The sequence below is a fragment of the Ornithodoros turicata genome, chromosome 4 (genome assembly GCF_037126465.1).
Source record: "Ornithodoros turicata isolate Travis chromosome 4, ASM3712646v1, whole genome shotgun sequence".
Lineage (NCBI taxonomy): Eukaryota > Metazoa > Arthropoda > Arachnida > Ixodida > Argasidae > Ornithodoros > Ornithodoros turicata.
The window spans coordinates 67,196,179-67,214,256 of record NC_088204.1 but is presented as its reverse complement, the minus strand read 5'-3'; the positions used below and the strand labels follow the sequence as shown (position 1 = coordinate 67,214,256).

The following is an 18,078-nucleotide window of genomic DNA, read 5'->3' as shown; positions in this document are numbered from 1 at the left end:
ATTCAGCGCGTCAAACGTCTCACAGTTACTAACACATAAATTTCTGCCCCTCCATACTTGGTGGAAAGTATAACGTGTCTGGACACATTGTGCTCAAAGTGGGATCATTTGTTGGATCGCTGTGGATTCCAGATTCAATCCAAGCCATCCAACCGGTCCAAGCCAAGCCTAATGCAACTATTTGTCAACAGCAGCAGGAGAAGAAGATTATGCGAAATGCGGTTTTTGAATTGGGGAAACGTATTCTGAAGTCCTTGACCTACAATTAGCTGCAGAGGTCTGTGAAATTGGTGATTTGTGGCTTCCGTGGCACCCAGACGTGTTTTCGTCGTCACGCTTGTTGGAGTAGTGTTGTAGGTTCTGCGGTCCTTGGCTTTGCGTGTCATTTAGCACTTTTATCGTGGAGACTGACCTGCGTTTATGTTTGTGAATTCGTTTCAAGTAGCGAAGTGAAGTACGCAGCAGATGGATGATAGCTAGCGGCATCATGCAATTGAACTATTAACAGACGCTTCAAATTCTTTGCATCTTTGCACACATTAGTTAAAAAAAAAACGAAGAAGAAGAAGAAGCGAATTGCGCATGCTGACGGTTCTTCGCACAGTGTTGTGTAGGTCGATGCCCCATATGAAATCTGCCGTGATCCAAGCTATGGAATAGGTATTCGGCTGCACGAAGTAGAGGGAAACGTGTACGTGAATGAGCAGCCACACTCAACTTTGTTGTAACAAAGAAAATCTGTTTATTAATGCAAGTCACAATTTCATAGGGTATAGTGCAGTAAAATTAAGCTGTCTGGCGGGGTAGTCGTCAGACGTGTAGCAGCTGCTCCAAATCAAAACATAGATGTGGTGCTGTGCCACAGGCTGAACAAACTATTGAAGGCTGGAATCGGAGACACGGAAGAAAAATATTTTTCTTCTTCTTTTCTGCTTTTTCTTCAGTGTCTCCGGTTCCAGCCTTCCGTATGCACCAGCTTGTCTGCGCCTTCTCACTTCTGTTGAACACACTATATTTGTGTCTGGCTTTTTTTGGGTTACGTATGCTCCCTAGATAAGGGAAGGAAAATGTGGAGGCGCCGTTTCCAATCTGTAAATAAGGACGACATCAGGTGCTGTTTTCGTTCAGGCGCTGCAGGTTGGGGTGTTACGAGGTACGTCATTTTTTTTCTTTTTTCTCTCTCTTCTGTCTGAGCAATTGGAGCCAAGGTAAAGGAGGTCAAATATACAGTTGTCGCAATTTATGGTCACAAACGTCAAACTTTGTTATATCAAATGTGCCTTGCATAGCTTATTTTTGCGCAAAAATAATTTTACGTCACACATATGCATTCACATTGCCACTAAATAGTAGATGTGATACGTGATTGGTGTTTGGACAGAGATCATGATCAACCCAAACTGGCGCACAACTCATTCGGGGTAATAATTGTTAGCTTAACCTGAAAAAGTCACACCGTAAATATAATGTTGCAAGTATAACCATATCCTCTATACTGAAATCCGACACCTCTGCTGCACCGAAGCCTATATACTGAAACAATGCGTGGTGATCATTATTTATTTTATTGTATCGAACACATTTAACATCGAACACATTTTATGTAACGAACATAATTGTTAAGTTCCTAAATCGCAACGAGAGAGATATCTGGCTACAAAACCGACGTAAACTTAGAAGCAACGAGAACACAAGATCTGTCTACGTCCAGGAAAACTTAACAGAAACGAATAACAATCTGTACTGGCTGGCACGCAGCAAGGCTCGTGAAAAATCTTACACGTTTGTATGGACCAATCATGGAATTACCTTTGTTAGGAAGGCACAAGGTAGCAGAGTAATTAGAATTGAGACCATGGATGACTTAGTAAAATTGTATAAAATTACACGATGCAACCTCCTTTCGTATATTAACGCACCATGTACCATGAACTTATTCTTCCACATGAATTGTGTAAGGCTGTTGGGCACCATGGATTAAATATCATGCATGCAAATCTCCAGTCCGCATCGAATAAAATAGAGAAAATTGAATGTCTGCTTAAGCAATGTCAGCACTCTTTTGACATACTTATGTTGAGTGAAACTTGGGGCCGAAATGAGCACGACGCCGTTCGCTTATCTCGATATCAGACATACTTTCTGAATCGCACTGGGAAGAGAGGGGGCGGCGTATCTATTTTGGTGAGGGAGAAGTCATGTGAAATCATAACGGAGTATAGCATTTGTACTGACGATTTTGAAGTATTGTCACTGTTGTCAGGGGATGACGTTTATTCTGTGATATATCGTGCTCCAGACGGGAACACCTCATCATTCTTTATTTTCCTTGAAGGCATGCTGTCTTACATAGTCAATAACAAATTGACACTGTTTCTTGGTGGTGACATCAACATAGATATGAGCAAGACACCACCACCACAAACAACACTACTGCAGCTGCTCCAGTCATACGGTTTCATCAATTTTGTTAACACCCCTACTCGAGTTACACCCACAAGCAGTACAATAATCGACGTGATCATATCAAATTATTGTGCTGCACATATTACTAGTGGAACGATAAGCACAGATATCAGCGATCATGTGCCGATCTTCTTCGGTTGTCGCGGCCAGGGTAGAAGACCAAGAGAGACGACGATAAGACAAGATATAAATGAAGGTAGCCTGTCAAAATTCAGAAATCAAATTGGGTCTTTCAACTGGAGCCATATCATGTACTGTACAGACCCGAACGCCGCATACGATTTGTTTTTCGGTGCCATAAGTGACATGTATCGCGACTGCTTCCCGTTTGTGCACAGGACTCAACCAAGGCATGCTCGTAAGCCATGGATAACGCATAATATTCTGAGGTCGATTAGAAAGCGTGATAAGCTTTTCAGGAAGTTTTTGAAAAACAGGGATTCAGACACCTTTAGCACCTTTAAAAAGATTCGAAATGATATAAACAGGATGATCAAGAAGGCCAAACAAGAGTACACCTTGAATATTTTCTCGACATGCAGGGGCGATACTTCGGCCATGTGGCGCAACGTCAACTATCTATTGAACTATGGCCATCCACGGAAGCCTCTCCAATGCGTTATCCACGAGGGTATTAGTTACAGTGGAAGTGACATGGCTCAGCAATTCAACGACAACTTAGTCAATTCATGTGCGGCAAACGATAGTGACATCAATATAGATGCTGCCTGCAAATATGTCCCTAACTGTACCGTCAGCTCTATGTTTATCGCTCCCACGGATGAGATCGAGGTTTACCGTAGTTTTATGCGACTTAAAAACAGCAAGGCACTCGATGTATACAATATGCAAATCGGTCCCATCAAGGCAGTGTTAGATCTCATAAAGCCATACTTAACTCATATTCTCAACCTTTGCTTGAGTCAGGGCTGCTTTCCAAATAGCTTACAGATGGCTAAGGTTACTATGATTCATAAAGGTGGGGACGTGCGCAGCTTATCTAACTACCGCCCTATCTCAATTCTACCGGTGTTTTCGAAAGGCTTCGAGCGAATAATCTACAGTCGCTTATCTGCGTATTTTGAGAGAAATAGATTGCTCTCTGACTGCCAGTTTGGGTTCCGGAAAAATTTTTCTACTGAGTTGGCCCTGTTACATCAAAAGGAAGTGATATTGAAAAATATCGAAAACATGTTACTAACTTTGGGCGTGTTTATTGACTTTAGTAAGGCATTTGACTGTTTATCCCACAGCCTACTATTACACAAGTTGTTTCGGTATGGCATAAGAGGCCCTGCGCATTCCCTATTTTCCTCGTACCTGTCTAGTCGCCACCAGAAAGTTAGCATCCATGGACACCACTCCTCCCTCCGTAAAATTACTTGTGGCGTCCCGCAGGGTAGCCTCTTGGGCCCTCTTCTCTTTTGTATCTACACGAATGACATCGTATCACTAACTAATGAAGCAACCTTTATCATCTATGCTGATGACACGAGCCTGCTGTTTACCGGTTCTGACCCTGATGGCTTAATTAGGAGAGCTAATAGAGTACTCCGTGAATTAAAATCTTGGGCCGATCTCAACTGTTTAAGGATCAATGCCACAAAAACCAAGGCGTGTATCTTTGCTGCCAAGAACAAGTCTGTCAATGCAAGGGAACAACTTTTGATTGATGGCACCGTTATCAGCGTTGTCGACAGTGTTAAGGTTCTTGGTGTCACTTTCACCTCTACTCTTTCTTGGACACTGCACATCAATCATGTTCACTCTGAGGCATCACGTATCTTTAGCTTCTTGTACAGATATCGCTCATCCCTACCCAAATCAGTTGTACTAATACTTTATTATGCGCTCATTTACTCGCATTTTACGTAGTGTTTTCTGGTATGGGGAAGTGCAACTAGGTCGGACCTGGATAAGTTACTAGCTCTGCAAAAAAAGTTCATCCGAATCCTAGACAGCCTTCCTTACACCCACACAACAGTAGGACTGTTTAAAAAGCATGGCTTGATACAAATACATAACTTGTACAGATACAGGCTGCTTTGTTTTTACCAGGGAGCATGTAAGAACTGTATAAGTACCATTTTAGCTTTCTTTAATCTGAATCCCAGCACACCCTACTATAACTGTAGGTACCAAAAAACGTGGGCTGTACCCCGTTACAGAACACGCTACGGGGAGCAAAGTGTGAGCTACATCTTGCCACGTGTTCTAAACGAATGTTTTTTTGATCCTGTCTATACATCGCGGAAGTGTATACGCAATTCTTGTATGTAAAACAATGCCAATTGTTTTCTTTTCACGGGAGCTGTGAGCTCGTCAAGTCACCAAGGTGACTTTTTTTCACAGTTCCCGCCACATGTTATGCTATGTGGAAATAAATAAATAAATTATTATTATTATTATTATTATTATTATTACATTTAATACCCAATTTATGAACGGTCAATGTCCATTCAAAATGTTCCCATCAGTTGAGATTCATAAACCGAGGTTTAATTTTGTAATTATGAAGCGAATGCGTTTTGCTCCACAGGGCACTGAAATTTTATCAATGCTTCAATGAAAATATAATTAGATTGACTTTCTCTGTGTCGAGCTGGTGACTGTATTGCAAAGGCGCCATCACCACGCCATGCTGCACTGTCAGCGTCAACTACTCCCCATATAAAAATAGATGAGCGACTGAGCAGCAAAGATGTAGAACATGTCGTAGCACATCATGGCTCTTTGATGTAGACAGTTGTAGTACCTGCACACTTTTTTAGAGATTCTTTAGTGGTTTTGGTATATTGCATAATAACCTGAACTATAAATTCGTGATAAATAAAGAAACTGTAATTATTTAACGTGTGCCGGGTGAATATGTCCCACACAAACTGCTTACCAACCCATGTAAGGCGCTTTTAAAAATTACATTCACGCAACGACCGTGTACTTTATGTTATAACTTTTTAAACGATTCGAAACACCCGTGCTCAATCAAAAAGTGTACCACAAGCAGATTTTTTTAACTGAATGGCTCAAATGACGCCCTTCCTCTGTCGTGCCTTCGTGGCAGACGCACGTTGCTACTTGATGTGGTACCAGAATGGTAGGGCGTGCGTCCGGCTTCGGTACAGCTCCATTGTATCCGCCTTAAAAGGGCGCCTGGTGAAAAAGAGTTGAGCACATGAAGCCGTGTTTGCAATATGTGTAGGGTTTTGCGTTCACTTCGTCAAGCTATACTGAACGCATTTCGAGAACCGTTCCGTATATTGTCGAGGGAGCCTGTGAAGGCGACAAACTTTCACTAATATTGTAACAGAAACAACAGAAGTAGTGCTCTCTTTTTCCTTATGTAACACATGCATAATAAACTTTAAAATGTGTCTGAAAAAGCTGTTGGGTCTCTATGATACAGGTGCATGCATACCCATCACTACTGAGCCTTCCTGTGCATGCACAGGAAAGCACAGCTCTATAGAGCTGTTCATGAGATGGTGCAGCTTCTGCTTGGCATATGGGCAGAGTGGCAGTATCTGGCTGCTTGTATTATGTGTATCTCGAAGAAAAGATGCTTCTTTATGTACTTGTATCTGAAATGCAGTTATTTTCCCAGTAACTTCACAGTGAGTGCTCAATGGCATGTGCCCTTTAGTAGAGGCTCTGTTAATAAAACAAAATTATTATTTAACTTTATAAGTTTCTGTAAATATTACAAGAATAAAGAAGTATGTGTATGCATTGGTACTCTGATGTACAAACTTCTACAGCCAGGGAAAGACAAACATAATTCATTCAAACACATATTGGAAGAACTTCACACAGATGAAAGTAGGAAAAGTAGGCTACTTACTTGGGGAAGGACACTCCTGGTCCCCTCTCTCTGCACTGCTTGCAGTTCTCTATGATGCATTTAGGGGAATGTTGACGTTGCTGACTTTCGAAACTGAACGTGGAAGCTTTCGGATTTCGGCTCCTTTTAAAGACATCGCTAACCAAGAAAACCTCGAAATCGCCGATAAACTCACTAATTAATGTTATTTGATGCGCTTTATGGCTTGACCGTTTAACGGCTACGGAATAGAAACCGAAACCTAAGTAGACTCGACTTACAAAGCTCTGTGGGAGGACGGACTACAAGAACCACATCGGAACAATAAAAAACACAAGGTATGACCAAGCCTTGTTTTAGTCGTGTTTTTTTTTTCTTTGGCACGTCTCACATGTTTTTGTTTGGTACACACAGTGAAAAAAGACAAACATTAACCCAAAAAATCGTTCCGATTTCTTCCGCCAAAACTAGCGGGCTCCGCCAGGTCTGGTCGGGCAACTCGGGAACGCCTAATGGCTGCTTCCTTCGTTTGACGACAGTTCTGGATGAGCTCCGGTGACCTGGTCGAACCGACCGAGTTTGAACGAAATCACGCGCCCTGCAACTAATGCGCATGCGCGACCTCGGATCGGATGTTTCATTCGAGCGAAAATGTCGTTGGTTTCTCCAATAACACCGGGAGCGGCAGGTCAAGTAAAAAACACCATGTTTGATAGGAACGGATGTTTGTTCTGTAACGCTAGGTGCTTTCAAGGTACTACAGATGCAGTGCGAGTTAGAGTCACTAAATAGAGGTACAGAGTATCGCATTCGTTTTCCGTGCCAGAACCGCAGTTCGGTGTCCACGATTGGACCGATCGAGTCACGTGGTTTCTCCTTCCAAGAACGAGCCGTCCATGTTGAGTCCCCTTAAGGGCAACCTCCATGGAGCGAATGTACAGCGAAAAAGCTGCGAACTTCGCTCATCGTCGGACGCCCTGCGCGAGGCGTCAAAAATGTGAGCGTCCGCCGCCGATCTGCCCATGCCAGATATTTTCGCCCAGCGTCCGCGATTCCGGAAGCGTCAACTGCACATGAACCAATCAAAGTGCTCTTCCACTACGAATCTACGCCAGATCGCCCACTGATCTCGATTGTAAAAGGCTGGATCGCGGATAGGGAGCGCGAGCGTGAAGAAACCGGCCGCCATCTTACTGTACCCACAACAGTCGCCGCAGCGATCATGGCAACTTCTTGCAATTACGGTCGTACCAACCGTACTGGCAAGGTTACAGGGCCTAAATTTATACAGGTGAGTCACTCTCTATCGAGGAATAAATAGGCGTCCATTCTGTATACCATTATGAAGTGTTTTTTTTGCCCAAAACGAGCACTGGATGCAGGTTGCTTGATCGCCCTTCCGACGTTCAATCGAGCACACTTGCATTTTACCCGGCGGCAAATACAGTTTGGGTGCATAATATGCTTGAAAGAACACGTTACACTACACAGGTAGTGTTGTCATCAATATATGTGCGAACACTCGAGCGCTTTTTTGCATGCATTGCTAGCATGGTACACGGTGTTCTCTGCGGAAGCAAGTGCCACATTCATTTCTTTGAATTACCTTCGCGCACAAGCTCGGTATTACGTCATAATGAGACCACGATTGTCACCTTTTTTCATGTATTGGTACTGTTTTGTGCCTTGGTTTGATTTGTGACAAAGAATCCTACGTAACGGTGGTGTGGCGCGACTTGAATAACGCCTTTGTGTCTGAGCTGTATCGTCAGCTTGTTACGATAGTAATAATTTGTAGCGTGTCGTGCTATTTGTAGCAGTTTTTAAGGCAAAAGTGGTCTCTCAATACAGGTTTCGTCATGAGGGCTACCCAGTGAATTATCTGTGCAGTGTGATACGGCTGGGTGTACAGGTAAGTATCACGTTCCTCATCCACTGGTTTCTACTTTACAGGAAGGAACAACCTCAGTGCACGCACTGTGGTTGGCCTCTCTCAGTTTTGCATATTTTCTTACATGTTCACATCAGAAACACACCTTACACTTTAGGCTCCTTCACCCAGCAATATAATAATTAGAGATTATAATTCTTTTTAGAAGAGTTCCCCATATTCTTTTTAGAATAGTTTTCAATCTTTTTAATTATTAGAAGATACAGGGATTGTAAACCATGTTTTAAACTGATGTTTTAACATTTGGCCAATGCATTTATTGAACAACATATTCATTTTTAACTGGTTGCACCCAAACCAATGTTCTGATGTATTATTTCTTTTGTTGTCGATGCACCATAAAAATTGGAATAATCATCATCAATGCAGGTTACTTCACAGCTGCCTCAACATACTCAAGAAATGGGTGCAGAACCTGCGTAATGCCCACAAACTTTGACTACCACAGCACCTCCAGAAAGTAAAGGCATATGTGTCACATGGGATTTTTAAAGGCATTCACAGTATATAATACCTTGTATGAACTGTTGTTGATCTAAGCAGGCTCTACAGTACACTCTCAGAAATTAAAACTTGTCAAGGAACTGTGATAATTGTTCCAGTTAATAGGCATGCACATGTACGCTATAAGAAGAAAATTATTTATTGAGAATGCACTACTGTTGATCACACTCATGCAGCTGTAGGTTTACCTTCGGCCTCTTGGAGCTCTCTGTAGTTGCCTTAGCTGCAGGAGGAGTGTCATCCAGCATGTCAACTACTTGCAGAAATATTGACGTATTTAAGATTATGACACAGTTTGAAGGGTTTCAATTCAGGAAATTTGCAGTGGCAGGGCCTGCCAGAGTGAAACCTACTGAATATTTTATGGTGTCGAAGTGGCAGTTCCTCCAGGATAGGAATATCTTAGATGGGAGCAAAAAGCTTGAAATTAACAAAGTGTTGTTTGCATTAAGCAATTTGTAATACACTGAACACATAGGCAGCAAAACAAAAATTTAAAATTCAGCATGTATGAAAATTGGGTGCAACAAATTTGCATAGTGTACGTGTACATTGTCATTCCTGAGATATATATTGTCATTGCAGGGAGGTCACAAAACAATAAATGTATTGTTTTGTCACTTCCCTGCACATTCATTGTATCTTGAAATGCGTATATGCCAGAATAAATGTTGAACTTGAAAAATGTATATTCTCTTCATTCATAGAGCATAACATCACTTATCTTCTTTACAAAAGCATATCGTGTTACATCTTTGTCACGCAGAATGCACAACCAAGAAAGCCATCTTCCATTAAACATCACGTTTCAGACATGATTCAGTTGGTATCATTTCATAGACAGGGTACACCAGGGCACGAGTTTCAAGCTCCAAATCGTCATGTTGCAGTTTGAAAACCGTACATGTGTAGTGCAAGAGAGCCCTCGCACATTAAAATGTAAGATGGGAGTCACCGTTACTGAAAAGTAACTCCTATGAGAGAGACTGACGCTGCAGAAAAGTGTGCAAACTGCGGAAAGTGTCATACAAGATCTTCAGAAATTGTGCCTGGTTTCACGGCGGTGCTACCACACTCCCTTTTAGATGACGATGATAATGATTGGAGTTTCAGATGTGCAGCTGCATTTTTTGCAACGTGCTCCTCCTCCTTCTCTGGCTACTCATGTTGTTTACATCTACTGTTGATCACATTCATTTATCACATATTATATTCTTATATATTATTGTTATATTATCACATATTCGATCACATTAAATTTAAAATTTAGCATATATGAGAAAATATCAGGATGGAAGTTGCTATTCATTGCTCATTCCAACCTAAAATTGAGTGCTACAAATTTAGAGAGCGTACCTGATCATTGTCATTCCTAAAATATATATTGCCATTGTAGCAAGGTCACAAAACAATAAATGTAGCCTTTTGGGACCTCTCTGCACGTTCATTGTATCCTGAAACGCATAAGTGCAAGAAATAAATCTTGAACTTGAATAAACTTTATGTTGTATAAACTTGACATAAAATGTTGAATAATATAATGAATGATATAAACTGTTGAATAATATAATGAATGATATAAAATGTTGAATAATATAATGAATGATATAAAATGTTGAATAAACTTGAACTCGTATATTCTCTTTACTCATCATCAGTGATCTTCATTACAAAAGCATATCGTGTTAGACTTTTTTGTTTGCGTTTCACAGACTTGAGTACACGAGGGCCAAAATAACAAAATCACAACTGTTTCAAGCTCCAAATAGTCCTGTTGCAATTTGAAGACCACGGAGCTGCATTTTTTGGAACATGCTCCACATAACAAGCATGACAAAGTCAGCACTGGATAGCAGGACCCCGTCACCAAGCAGCTTTTCTCACGCTGCAGTTGTATTCAACAAAAGCACGTGAGTGCTGGAGAAGGACATTCAGTTTGGCACAATCGCGCCTGCAAATAATCAGAACAAATGAAGGAAGAAGCAAACAAACATAGAAGGGCTGTACTTCAAAAAGAGGTAAGTCCTGTGTCTCAAGCAGGTGTTACCACTTTCTAAGTAACTTAATTGATTAAGCTTACATCACTACCTGATTAACTGTCCTAACGAGTGTGATCTAATTGCGTGAAGTAATTATTTGGGCTGCTTCGGTGTGTCCATATTTGCGAGGCAAAGCACCGCTGTCGTTTACTAAAATACTCTTTCTAAGGCGATGCTTGATATAAATCATACTAAACGCATACACGGCTAAAACAACGGCTGTGATTCTACAGAACGATCTCTTTCTGCCATATGCGAGTATATCTTTTCCCGGACCGTTCTTTATGGAACAATTTTTGTCCAGAACGCAGTACGGGATATTATATACATGGTTGTTGTTAACCTCAAGTCGTTTCTTATTGAAATATTGGCTGGGAAACGTGTTGTAGTACAATCCCCAGCGCTGCACTGCAGTGACGGTCTAGTTTCGGAATGAAAAACATAACGTAATTAAGAATCGAACGGCAGGACACCTGTGAAACACTGTTAGGATACATCAGTATACTGGCACCTTACAAAATTGTGTGATGACAAACAACGACCAATGCTTGCAGCGCAATAAATACTCACAATCTCTGTTGCCTCCCATTGTTTTCTATGGGCACACACAGCACTTTAGGGCCCACCAACATGGCGGCCCGAAGGCACGCCTCTCCCCCACGAGCCCCTCTCCCATGCGCGATGCCCTATTCCGAGCTATGTCGGTAGCGCGAGCGTGTCGTTCCGGAGCGAGCGCACGTGGTATGTGACGCAACGTAACGCGAGCGATGAGAATTTGGTATTCCCTGCGCTCCAAACGCGTCGCCCGTAAACGACGCTGTCGTTCGCGGGAACGACAGCCTCGACCCTGTCGTTAAGCGGAGGGAGAACTGTCGAAATGGCTGCAAGTTATTTCGCGTGGCTCCTTGCAACACAACCACGGTCGGCGCCTGTGTTTAGGTCGCGCGACAATGCCTTTGAATTAAATGACACGTCTTTCGTGAAACTTTTTCGGCTCACTAAGGAAGCAGCATGGGATTTATGTGAGGAGCTTCGACCTTCCTTGACGTCAGTGTCGCAGAGACATAGCTGCCTGCCGCCAGAAACAAAGGTTAGCAAATGTATTTTCCATTCTTCTGCCATCTTTGAGAATTTTAAGCTGCTTTATACTACCATCTCATGCAAGGCTTTCCTCCAGAGAGCCATAGGATGAACGACAGTTGTGCTGTTGTACCAGACTGACTCTGTATTTTATCATACCGACTTCCTCAACTAGTACAGCCTTGTAATATCGAAGTTGAAAATATTTTGTGACAATAACCTTGCTTTCAAAAAAATGTTTTTGCGCGAAGCAAATTGTGTGTTGCCTTGTATAAATTTCAGAGAGGAACGCCCTTGTATACATATTTTTACCATGTCAAAAGGCCCCGTTCCACAACTGCATTCTGGCTGAATATATTCGCCGCTACATTAATACACCTTGAGACAACGTCCGTGTGACAAAAGCTATTAACTTATTTGAGATAAATGAACCAGATAAAGAAAGCTGTTTCTGTGCTGACATTATGCATATATAATCGTGCAATATTAATTTTACGTTTCACATAGTACAGCAGTATTCAACGTGGATCTTACTTTTTGATAGCAATGTGTGTTTGTTGGGAATATCAGCTTCTAAGTATTTTTTCAATCAACAGGTGTTGTGTGCCCTCAACTTCTATGGTACTGGCTCGTACCAGCGGCCTGTTGGAAGTGACGTGCGTATCGCTATAGCACAGGGCACAGTAAGCAAATGTCTGCACCAAGTCACTGATGCTATCCAGGAACATATTGTGAAAAGATGGATCAAATTTCCTGTCGACACCGCGGGCCTGAATGACATCAAGCAGGGTTTTTTTGGAAAGTACCAGTTTCCTGGAGTTGTTGGTGCTATCGACTGTACCCACGTTGCGATAGTGGCGCCCCCAAAGGATGACCCTGATTGTCCAGAACACCTGTTTCTGAACCGAAAAGGATATCATTCCATAAATGTTCAACTGGTGAGTCAAACAATACACAAGCACACACATGGGACGACAATGAGATAGGCAATTCCGACCAAAATATGACAAGCGTAGCTATGCTGATGTGCGGCTTTATTTACAGCAGATATTTCTTAGCTGGGTCCTCGCGAGGAAAGCATCTGGAAGTGAGAAGTATATATATATTACACTTTTGAAGAGTGCCATATGCAGTATACCAAGACAAACAGTCAATTAACACACTACACATAAAGCAGAAATTTTTTTTTTCTTTTTCTATCGCATCACATCACACATAGCGCAGACATTGAACAAAACATTGCTATGTAGGAACTGCAAGCATCTTTGGCTAGTACGTCAAGAAACGCAATCAAATAATCAAATTCCATGCTTGTCCCTCGTCTTACGGTTTTTGCTATCATGGTTATATTTTCTGTTGTGAATTACTATACTTAGCTCCTGCTGTTACTCAGTTTCAGGTGACTGCCACAAGTTATAATTATATAGTGTGCTGTTGGTATTTGTGGAGTTTGTTTGGAGCCGAGAACTCGTCGTTTGCTATCTGAAACCTCTATGGTTTGAAATATTTTGTATGGTACAGCACCTTTGAGGACAACCACTAGTGACTGCGGATTTCAGACAAGTGTGTCGCCAACAGTATATAGTATATATCTCACTGGCAGCATCTCATCACACAGGTATGCAACGTGGACCTTGAGATCCTTAATGTGAATGCCCGGTATCCAGGAAGCGCCCACGACGCATTTATATGGCGCAACAGTGCCCTCAGGCGCTCCTTTGAGACAGGACAGATACCAAGGAGGGGATCTTGGCTCATAGGCAAGTGCACAAAAAACAGTTTTAACAGTACAAAAATGTTCATTGAAATATGTACCTCCTTGTCATCACGTAAGTGTAGTGTGACTAACGCCCCCTACCAAGTAATTGCTTATTTTACCTCTAATATGTATTACAGGGGACAGTGGATATCCTTTAGAGCCGTGGCTCATGGTGCCATATCCATCATCAAGAACAGGGGACCCTGACGCTGCAGTGTACAACGAGATGCAGACATCAGCCAGGAGCACCATAGAGAGATGCAACGGTCTCCTGAAAGCGCGATTTCGATGCCTTCTAAAGCACAGGACTCTGCACTACCATCCAAAAACTGCCACAAAAATTATAAATGCATGTGCTGCACTGCACAACATTTGTGTAAGAAACGGTACTGAGCTGCCTGCTGATGTTGTGCAAGAGGAGCTCTTCAACACAGGTACCCCAGAAGAGCTGCCACAGGTAACATTAAGGAATGAGGGTGAACATGTGCGTAGCCGCATTTCCCGTCAGCTATCACACTTATAAGTGATATACAACTCATGCAAGCTGCTGATTCGATAATGTCGGATTTGCATTAGATGTTTTTTTTTTTCTTGGTGGTGTAGGAACTCTGAAGGGGAGGCTATGACTTCACGAAATGATGGCTGCTCTCATAGAAACATGAAACAATGTCACAAAGTTTTTTTTTTCCTTTGGAAGGGGGAGAGGATTTGAAAGATTCTTTGGGCACGGTGGTGTGTGCAGGGGTGCTGTGAAAATGTGGTGGAAAGCAACTGCTTTGAGACAGGAGCACAGCCAAACGACGGATACAACCAAGCCTCATTTCTCTTAGAAACATGAAGTACTGAAATGTGGCAGTCGTAGGAGATGGCAAGCTGCGACAGGACTTGAATTCTTGACAGTACCTCTTGTGCAGACTTGCAAGTGACTTATGCAGTATACACAAGCTATTGCACTTTAAATAATTTTGCGAGCATTTTGTTGTCTTGCACATATGTTTGAAATACAGTATTCGGTAGTGTGCCCCTCTACCCATATTCCTAATTACTCCTTCAGATGGTCGTACATGATGCTTTCTCATTGTCTTCTTTCTGGGAGTGTTGAGAAGAAGGTGATCTATTGTGGTCTGATGAACTTTATACTGGAAGCTGTCACATATACAGCATACAAATACGCATGCATCATGCGTTTAACTTTTTGAAAATTCCATCGTCCTAGGAAAGGTCAAGCTTTTTGCAGCGTTCATAACCTTCAAGTATCTTGTGAGTAACGGGTTTTAATTTTAGGAATATTTTGCACTTTCCGCAAATACCGTCGAATGCTAGTGCTCAGTCTCATCTCTTCTGTTACATTGCTCAAACATGTGTTGTAAATGGATGCACACCACTTACTACATTGAATGAAAAGTTACACTTGAATAAAATGCCTCCAGTACTGCAGTCTGTCTCTCTGTAGCTGCAGCTATGCGCTCAAGATATCCAGCAAGGGATGCTAGTGTCTCCTGTTGCAGCCTCTGCTGTGTCAAGAACATTTGTCCATAGTCATGAGGAGTATGGGCTCGCCGCTGCCTCTGCTGGCCTATTACGAAAAAGAGGGTTCGTTTTTTTTTTTTTTTTTTCATGTATCGGAGTTTGTTGTACCGTCTGAATGGAGATTACAATTTGCAATGATCCCACTGCATTTCGTTATAGAACTAGAAATATCAACTTGCACAACACTACATACGTTGCCGTCGTCTCCTCCCATTCCTATCCCTGGCGGATGAATCTGGGAGTTCTGTTGGTGGCCCCGGCATTTCTGGCAATTGGAACTCCTATTAGACAAACACAAAAGGGGGGAAGTTAACGTGTGATCCAGAGCTGCATACGTGCAGCACTGTCCACACGTACTTATTTACATGAAATACTTGTAAAGTGAAAATGACGGCAAGCTGTTCTTACATGAACATTATCTAAATGTGTAACCAATTGAGGTATGCTCCACAAAAAGTAAGGTCGCAAGAAAGCAGTAGGTTCCGTATTGGCACAATGTAATTGTTGTAGAGGGGTGGCACTAAATAAAAGTGAGTAGAAAGAAAAGCATTAGCAACTGACACTTGATGAAGTAACATGCTCCGTGCCTTCTGCCTGAACTTCACACTCAGCAGCGGCCACCTCCACGTCGGCCGTATTCACTGGGGCTGGAGAGGGTGGCCTGCTAACACCAAACTCTTCCGTGCCTTGTATGCCACTCGTTGCAGTTTGCCCAATCATGGAGGCAAGCTGCTCTTCGAGTGACGTCAGGGACTCTTTTGGTGGTGGGCCCCAACCCGTTCCCCTAGAGTGCTGCGCGATGCGCGCCGCCTTTGATTTTGTCGAACTCTTCCAGTCCGTCCATGTCTGAAAATCACATTGAACATGGGTTATAAGCAAATTATATGTTCAGTCTTCACTGGCTGATTGCTACAACTAGGCATATACATATTGCTTTGGGGAGCTCCATTTTCTCCTGCACCATTGCTTAAAAAATTAGCGGCATTGAGCGCCGTAACTTTAACATTGCGCGTGAAATGGGAAAATACTTCATCGCAGAGGCTACACACCACTACCAATCACGCACATATATTATGCACAGAGATCTGCTCAAACTTACTTTTCTCCACTTGTCAACAGTCTTGACAGCCCCTCCGCTGGAGTTCAACATCGCGGCTAGTTCCGTCCACTCCTTTTGCCTGTCTAAGTGCGTGTAGGACGGCGACAAAACGCCCGTGAATAAATTGCGGTGCTCCATCATAAAATGTAACATAATTTCAAATTGGTCGTGCGTTGGCCGAGAAGCACGACACTTTTGCTCCATTTTCACCGGTTTAATTTGTCGTCTGCTTCAAAACAAGCGGCACTCCACGTGATTATCTTCTTGCTGCGCAATTGGCTAAGAGCGCGTGACTCGTTCCCAGACGTTTCAACTGTGTGTCGGGCGCTCGAGAATGACGTCAAGCGCGTGAATGGGTGGAGCCAAGCCGAACGACAGTCAACAAGGCAAGCGCGCGCTCGTTAGAAGTGACAAGAGAATACCAAAGTAGGCAGGTGTCGTTCGCTGCGGTCGCGATCGCTCTCTACCGACGCTCCTCTTTCGACGCTGTCGGTGGCGCTCGACGGTGGCTCGGAATAGGGCCCCAGCCTTTATACATAGAGATCAGTGAGATCGCCTGCACGTGGTCGTCTGCTCTCGTGAATCATCGTCGTCGTCCTCTTCTTGCAACTGGATGATGTCGTCTGCTCGCTGTTTCGCCAACTGCATCGTTAGAACGTGAGGCATTTTCTGCCAAGAAACATGTTTTCTTTTCGCAGTAGTGAATATGCTTTTCGGTACGTTACTGGGCGCACCTTTTCAGACAGATGCTGGATTTAGTTGCAAAATTTGTGACATTAAATGCACTTTTTCGAGCAATAGATTTCACTAAGCTTTCACCTTATACCCTGGCAACAGTGACATCACAGCGTGACTTCCCGGCGCCGTCCGCTGGTTTTTCGCTCCATGGAGCTAGTGCCGGCGAACAACTGGAGAAAAAGAAAAGAAGACGACCATAAAAAAATATTATTATTAGTGGTGGATATTATACGGGATATTGCTTTATTATTACACGGACTCATCGTTGGCGTTATAACGGAAAAATTGGCGCAACATGGGAGGGGGTGGGGGTGGGTGCCGAAATAGCTCGCCGTTGCTGGCCAAACACGAGTGGGCATCGTCACGACTATAGCCAAAAAGAGAGAGAGAGACAGGGGAAGATGAAGAACAACAATAAATGATGACGATGGGATGGGGTGTTTCACCGCGGTGGTGCGGTACCCTACCCCATTGCACGGGAACATTGTGTGAAGATGATGAAGGAACGACGAAAATACAAGAAAGAACTACAACGTCTGGAGCAATCCAATGGACGACAGGAAGTCCATGAACAGGTGAAGAACGCGACGATGGAGCACAGGATCTTCATAGGGGCCAATGAGTGCAGCTCAGGTGAATGGCCTCTTGCTGATACGGGCAAGGGAGGTATAGGCACGATGAACGGTACTGATGCGACGGAAGTGCACTGTGTATGAGAGGTGCACTAGAGGGGTCTTTGCACGAGGCCCGTTTCTTGGAGTAAACTAAAGAGTTTGTGAGCTTCGGTAGTTCGTTCTGCAGAACAACCTTCGGGGAATAGGATGTCCGTCACCATGCCTGCCTGGAGTGTGAGAGGTGGATTTTCCGCATAATGTGGCATGCGCGGTATTCTGTCAGGATATGTTCCATAGTTTCTGGATGATGACAGTGACTGCAGCTAGAATCCTCCCTGGAGCCGATCTTGGGCAGCTGTGAGTTCGTGAACGCAGATCCCGTGCGTAGCCGATGGAGCAGTGTCTGCATGACTCGGGGAAAGTCTTTCATGGGAAGAGAAGGTAGGTGGTTTTGCATGGTGTCCCGTATGCCAGGATG

At 43.2% G+C, this 18,078-nt stretch overlaps 1 protein-coding gene and 1 long non-coding RNA gene across 2 annotated transcripts; one reads left to right on the top strand and one right to left on the bottom strand.

Moving 5' to 3' along the window:
- Nucleotides 1-7,474: 7,474 nt before the first annotated feature.
- On the top strand, nucleotides 7,475-9,559 carry LOC135393359 (uncharacterized). The gene is made up of 3 exons (XR_010422586.1): nucleotides 7,475-7,577; nucleotides 8,138-8,198; nucleotides 8,607-9,559. It is a non-coding gene; the product is annotated as an uncharacterized LOC135393359 (long non-coding RNA).
- Nucleotides 9,560-14,955: 5,396 nt separating this feature from the next.
- LOC135393358 (uncharacterized) lies at nucleotides 14,956-16,811 on the bottom strand. Its single transcript, XM_064623828.1, has 4 exons — nucleotides 16,249-16,811; nucleotides 15,711-15,995; nucleotides 15,343-15,430; nucleotides 14,956-15,195 (listed from the first exon to the last, which is right to left on the bottom strand). The coding sequence occupies exons 1-4, from the start codon at nucleotides 16,450-16,452 to the stop codon at nucleotides 15,008-15,010; spliced, it is 765 nt and encodes a 254-aa protein (XP_064479898.1). The 5' UTR covers nucleotides 16,453-16,811; the 3' UTR covers nucleotides 14,956-15,007.
- Nucleotides 16,812-18,078: the final 1,267 nt, after the last annotated feature.

What these genes read in the sequence shown, in the direction of transcription:
- LOC135393358 (XM_064623828.1), bottom strand. Translation starts at nt 16,452, where the DNA reads ATGGAGCAAAAGTGTCGTGCTTCTCGGCCAACGCACGACCAATTTGAA. An exon ending in CTGTTGACAAGTGGAGAAAA is followed by an intron (nt 15,996 to 16,248) that starts GTAAGTTTGAGC and finishes TGTGATTTTCAG; the next exon opens with ACATGGACGGACTGGAAGAG. An exon ending in TGGGAGGAGACGACGGCAAC is followed by an intron (nt 15,196 to 15,342) that starts GTATGTAGTGTT and finishes TTTTCGTAATAG; the next exon opens with GCCAGCAGAGGCAGCGGCGA.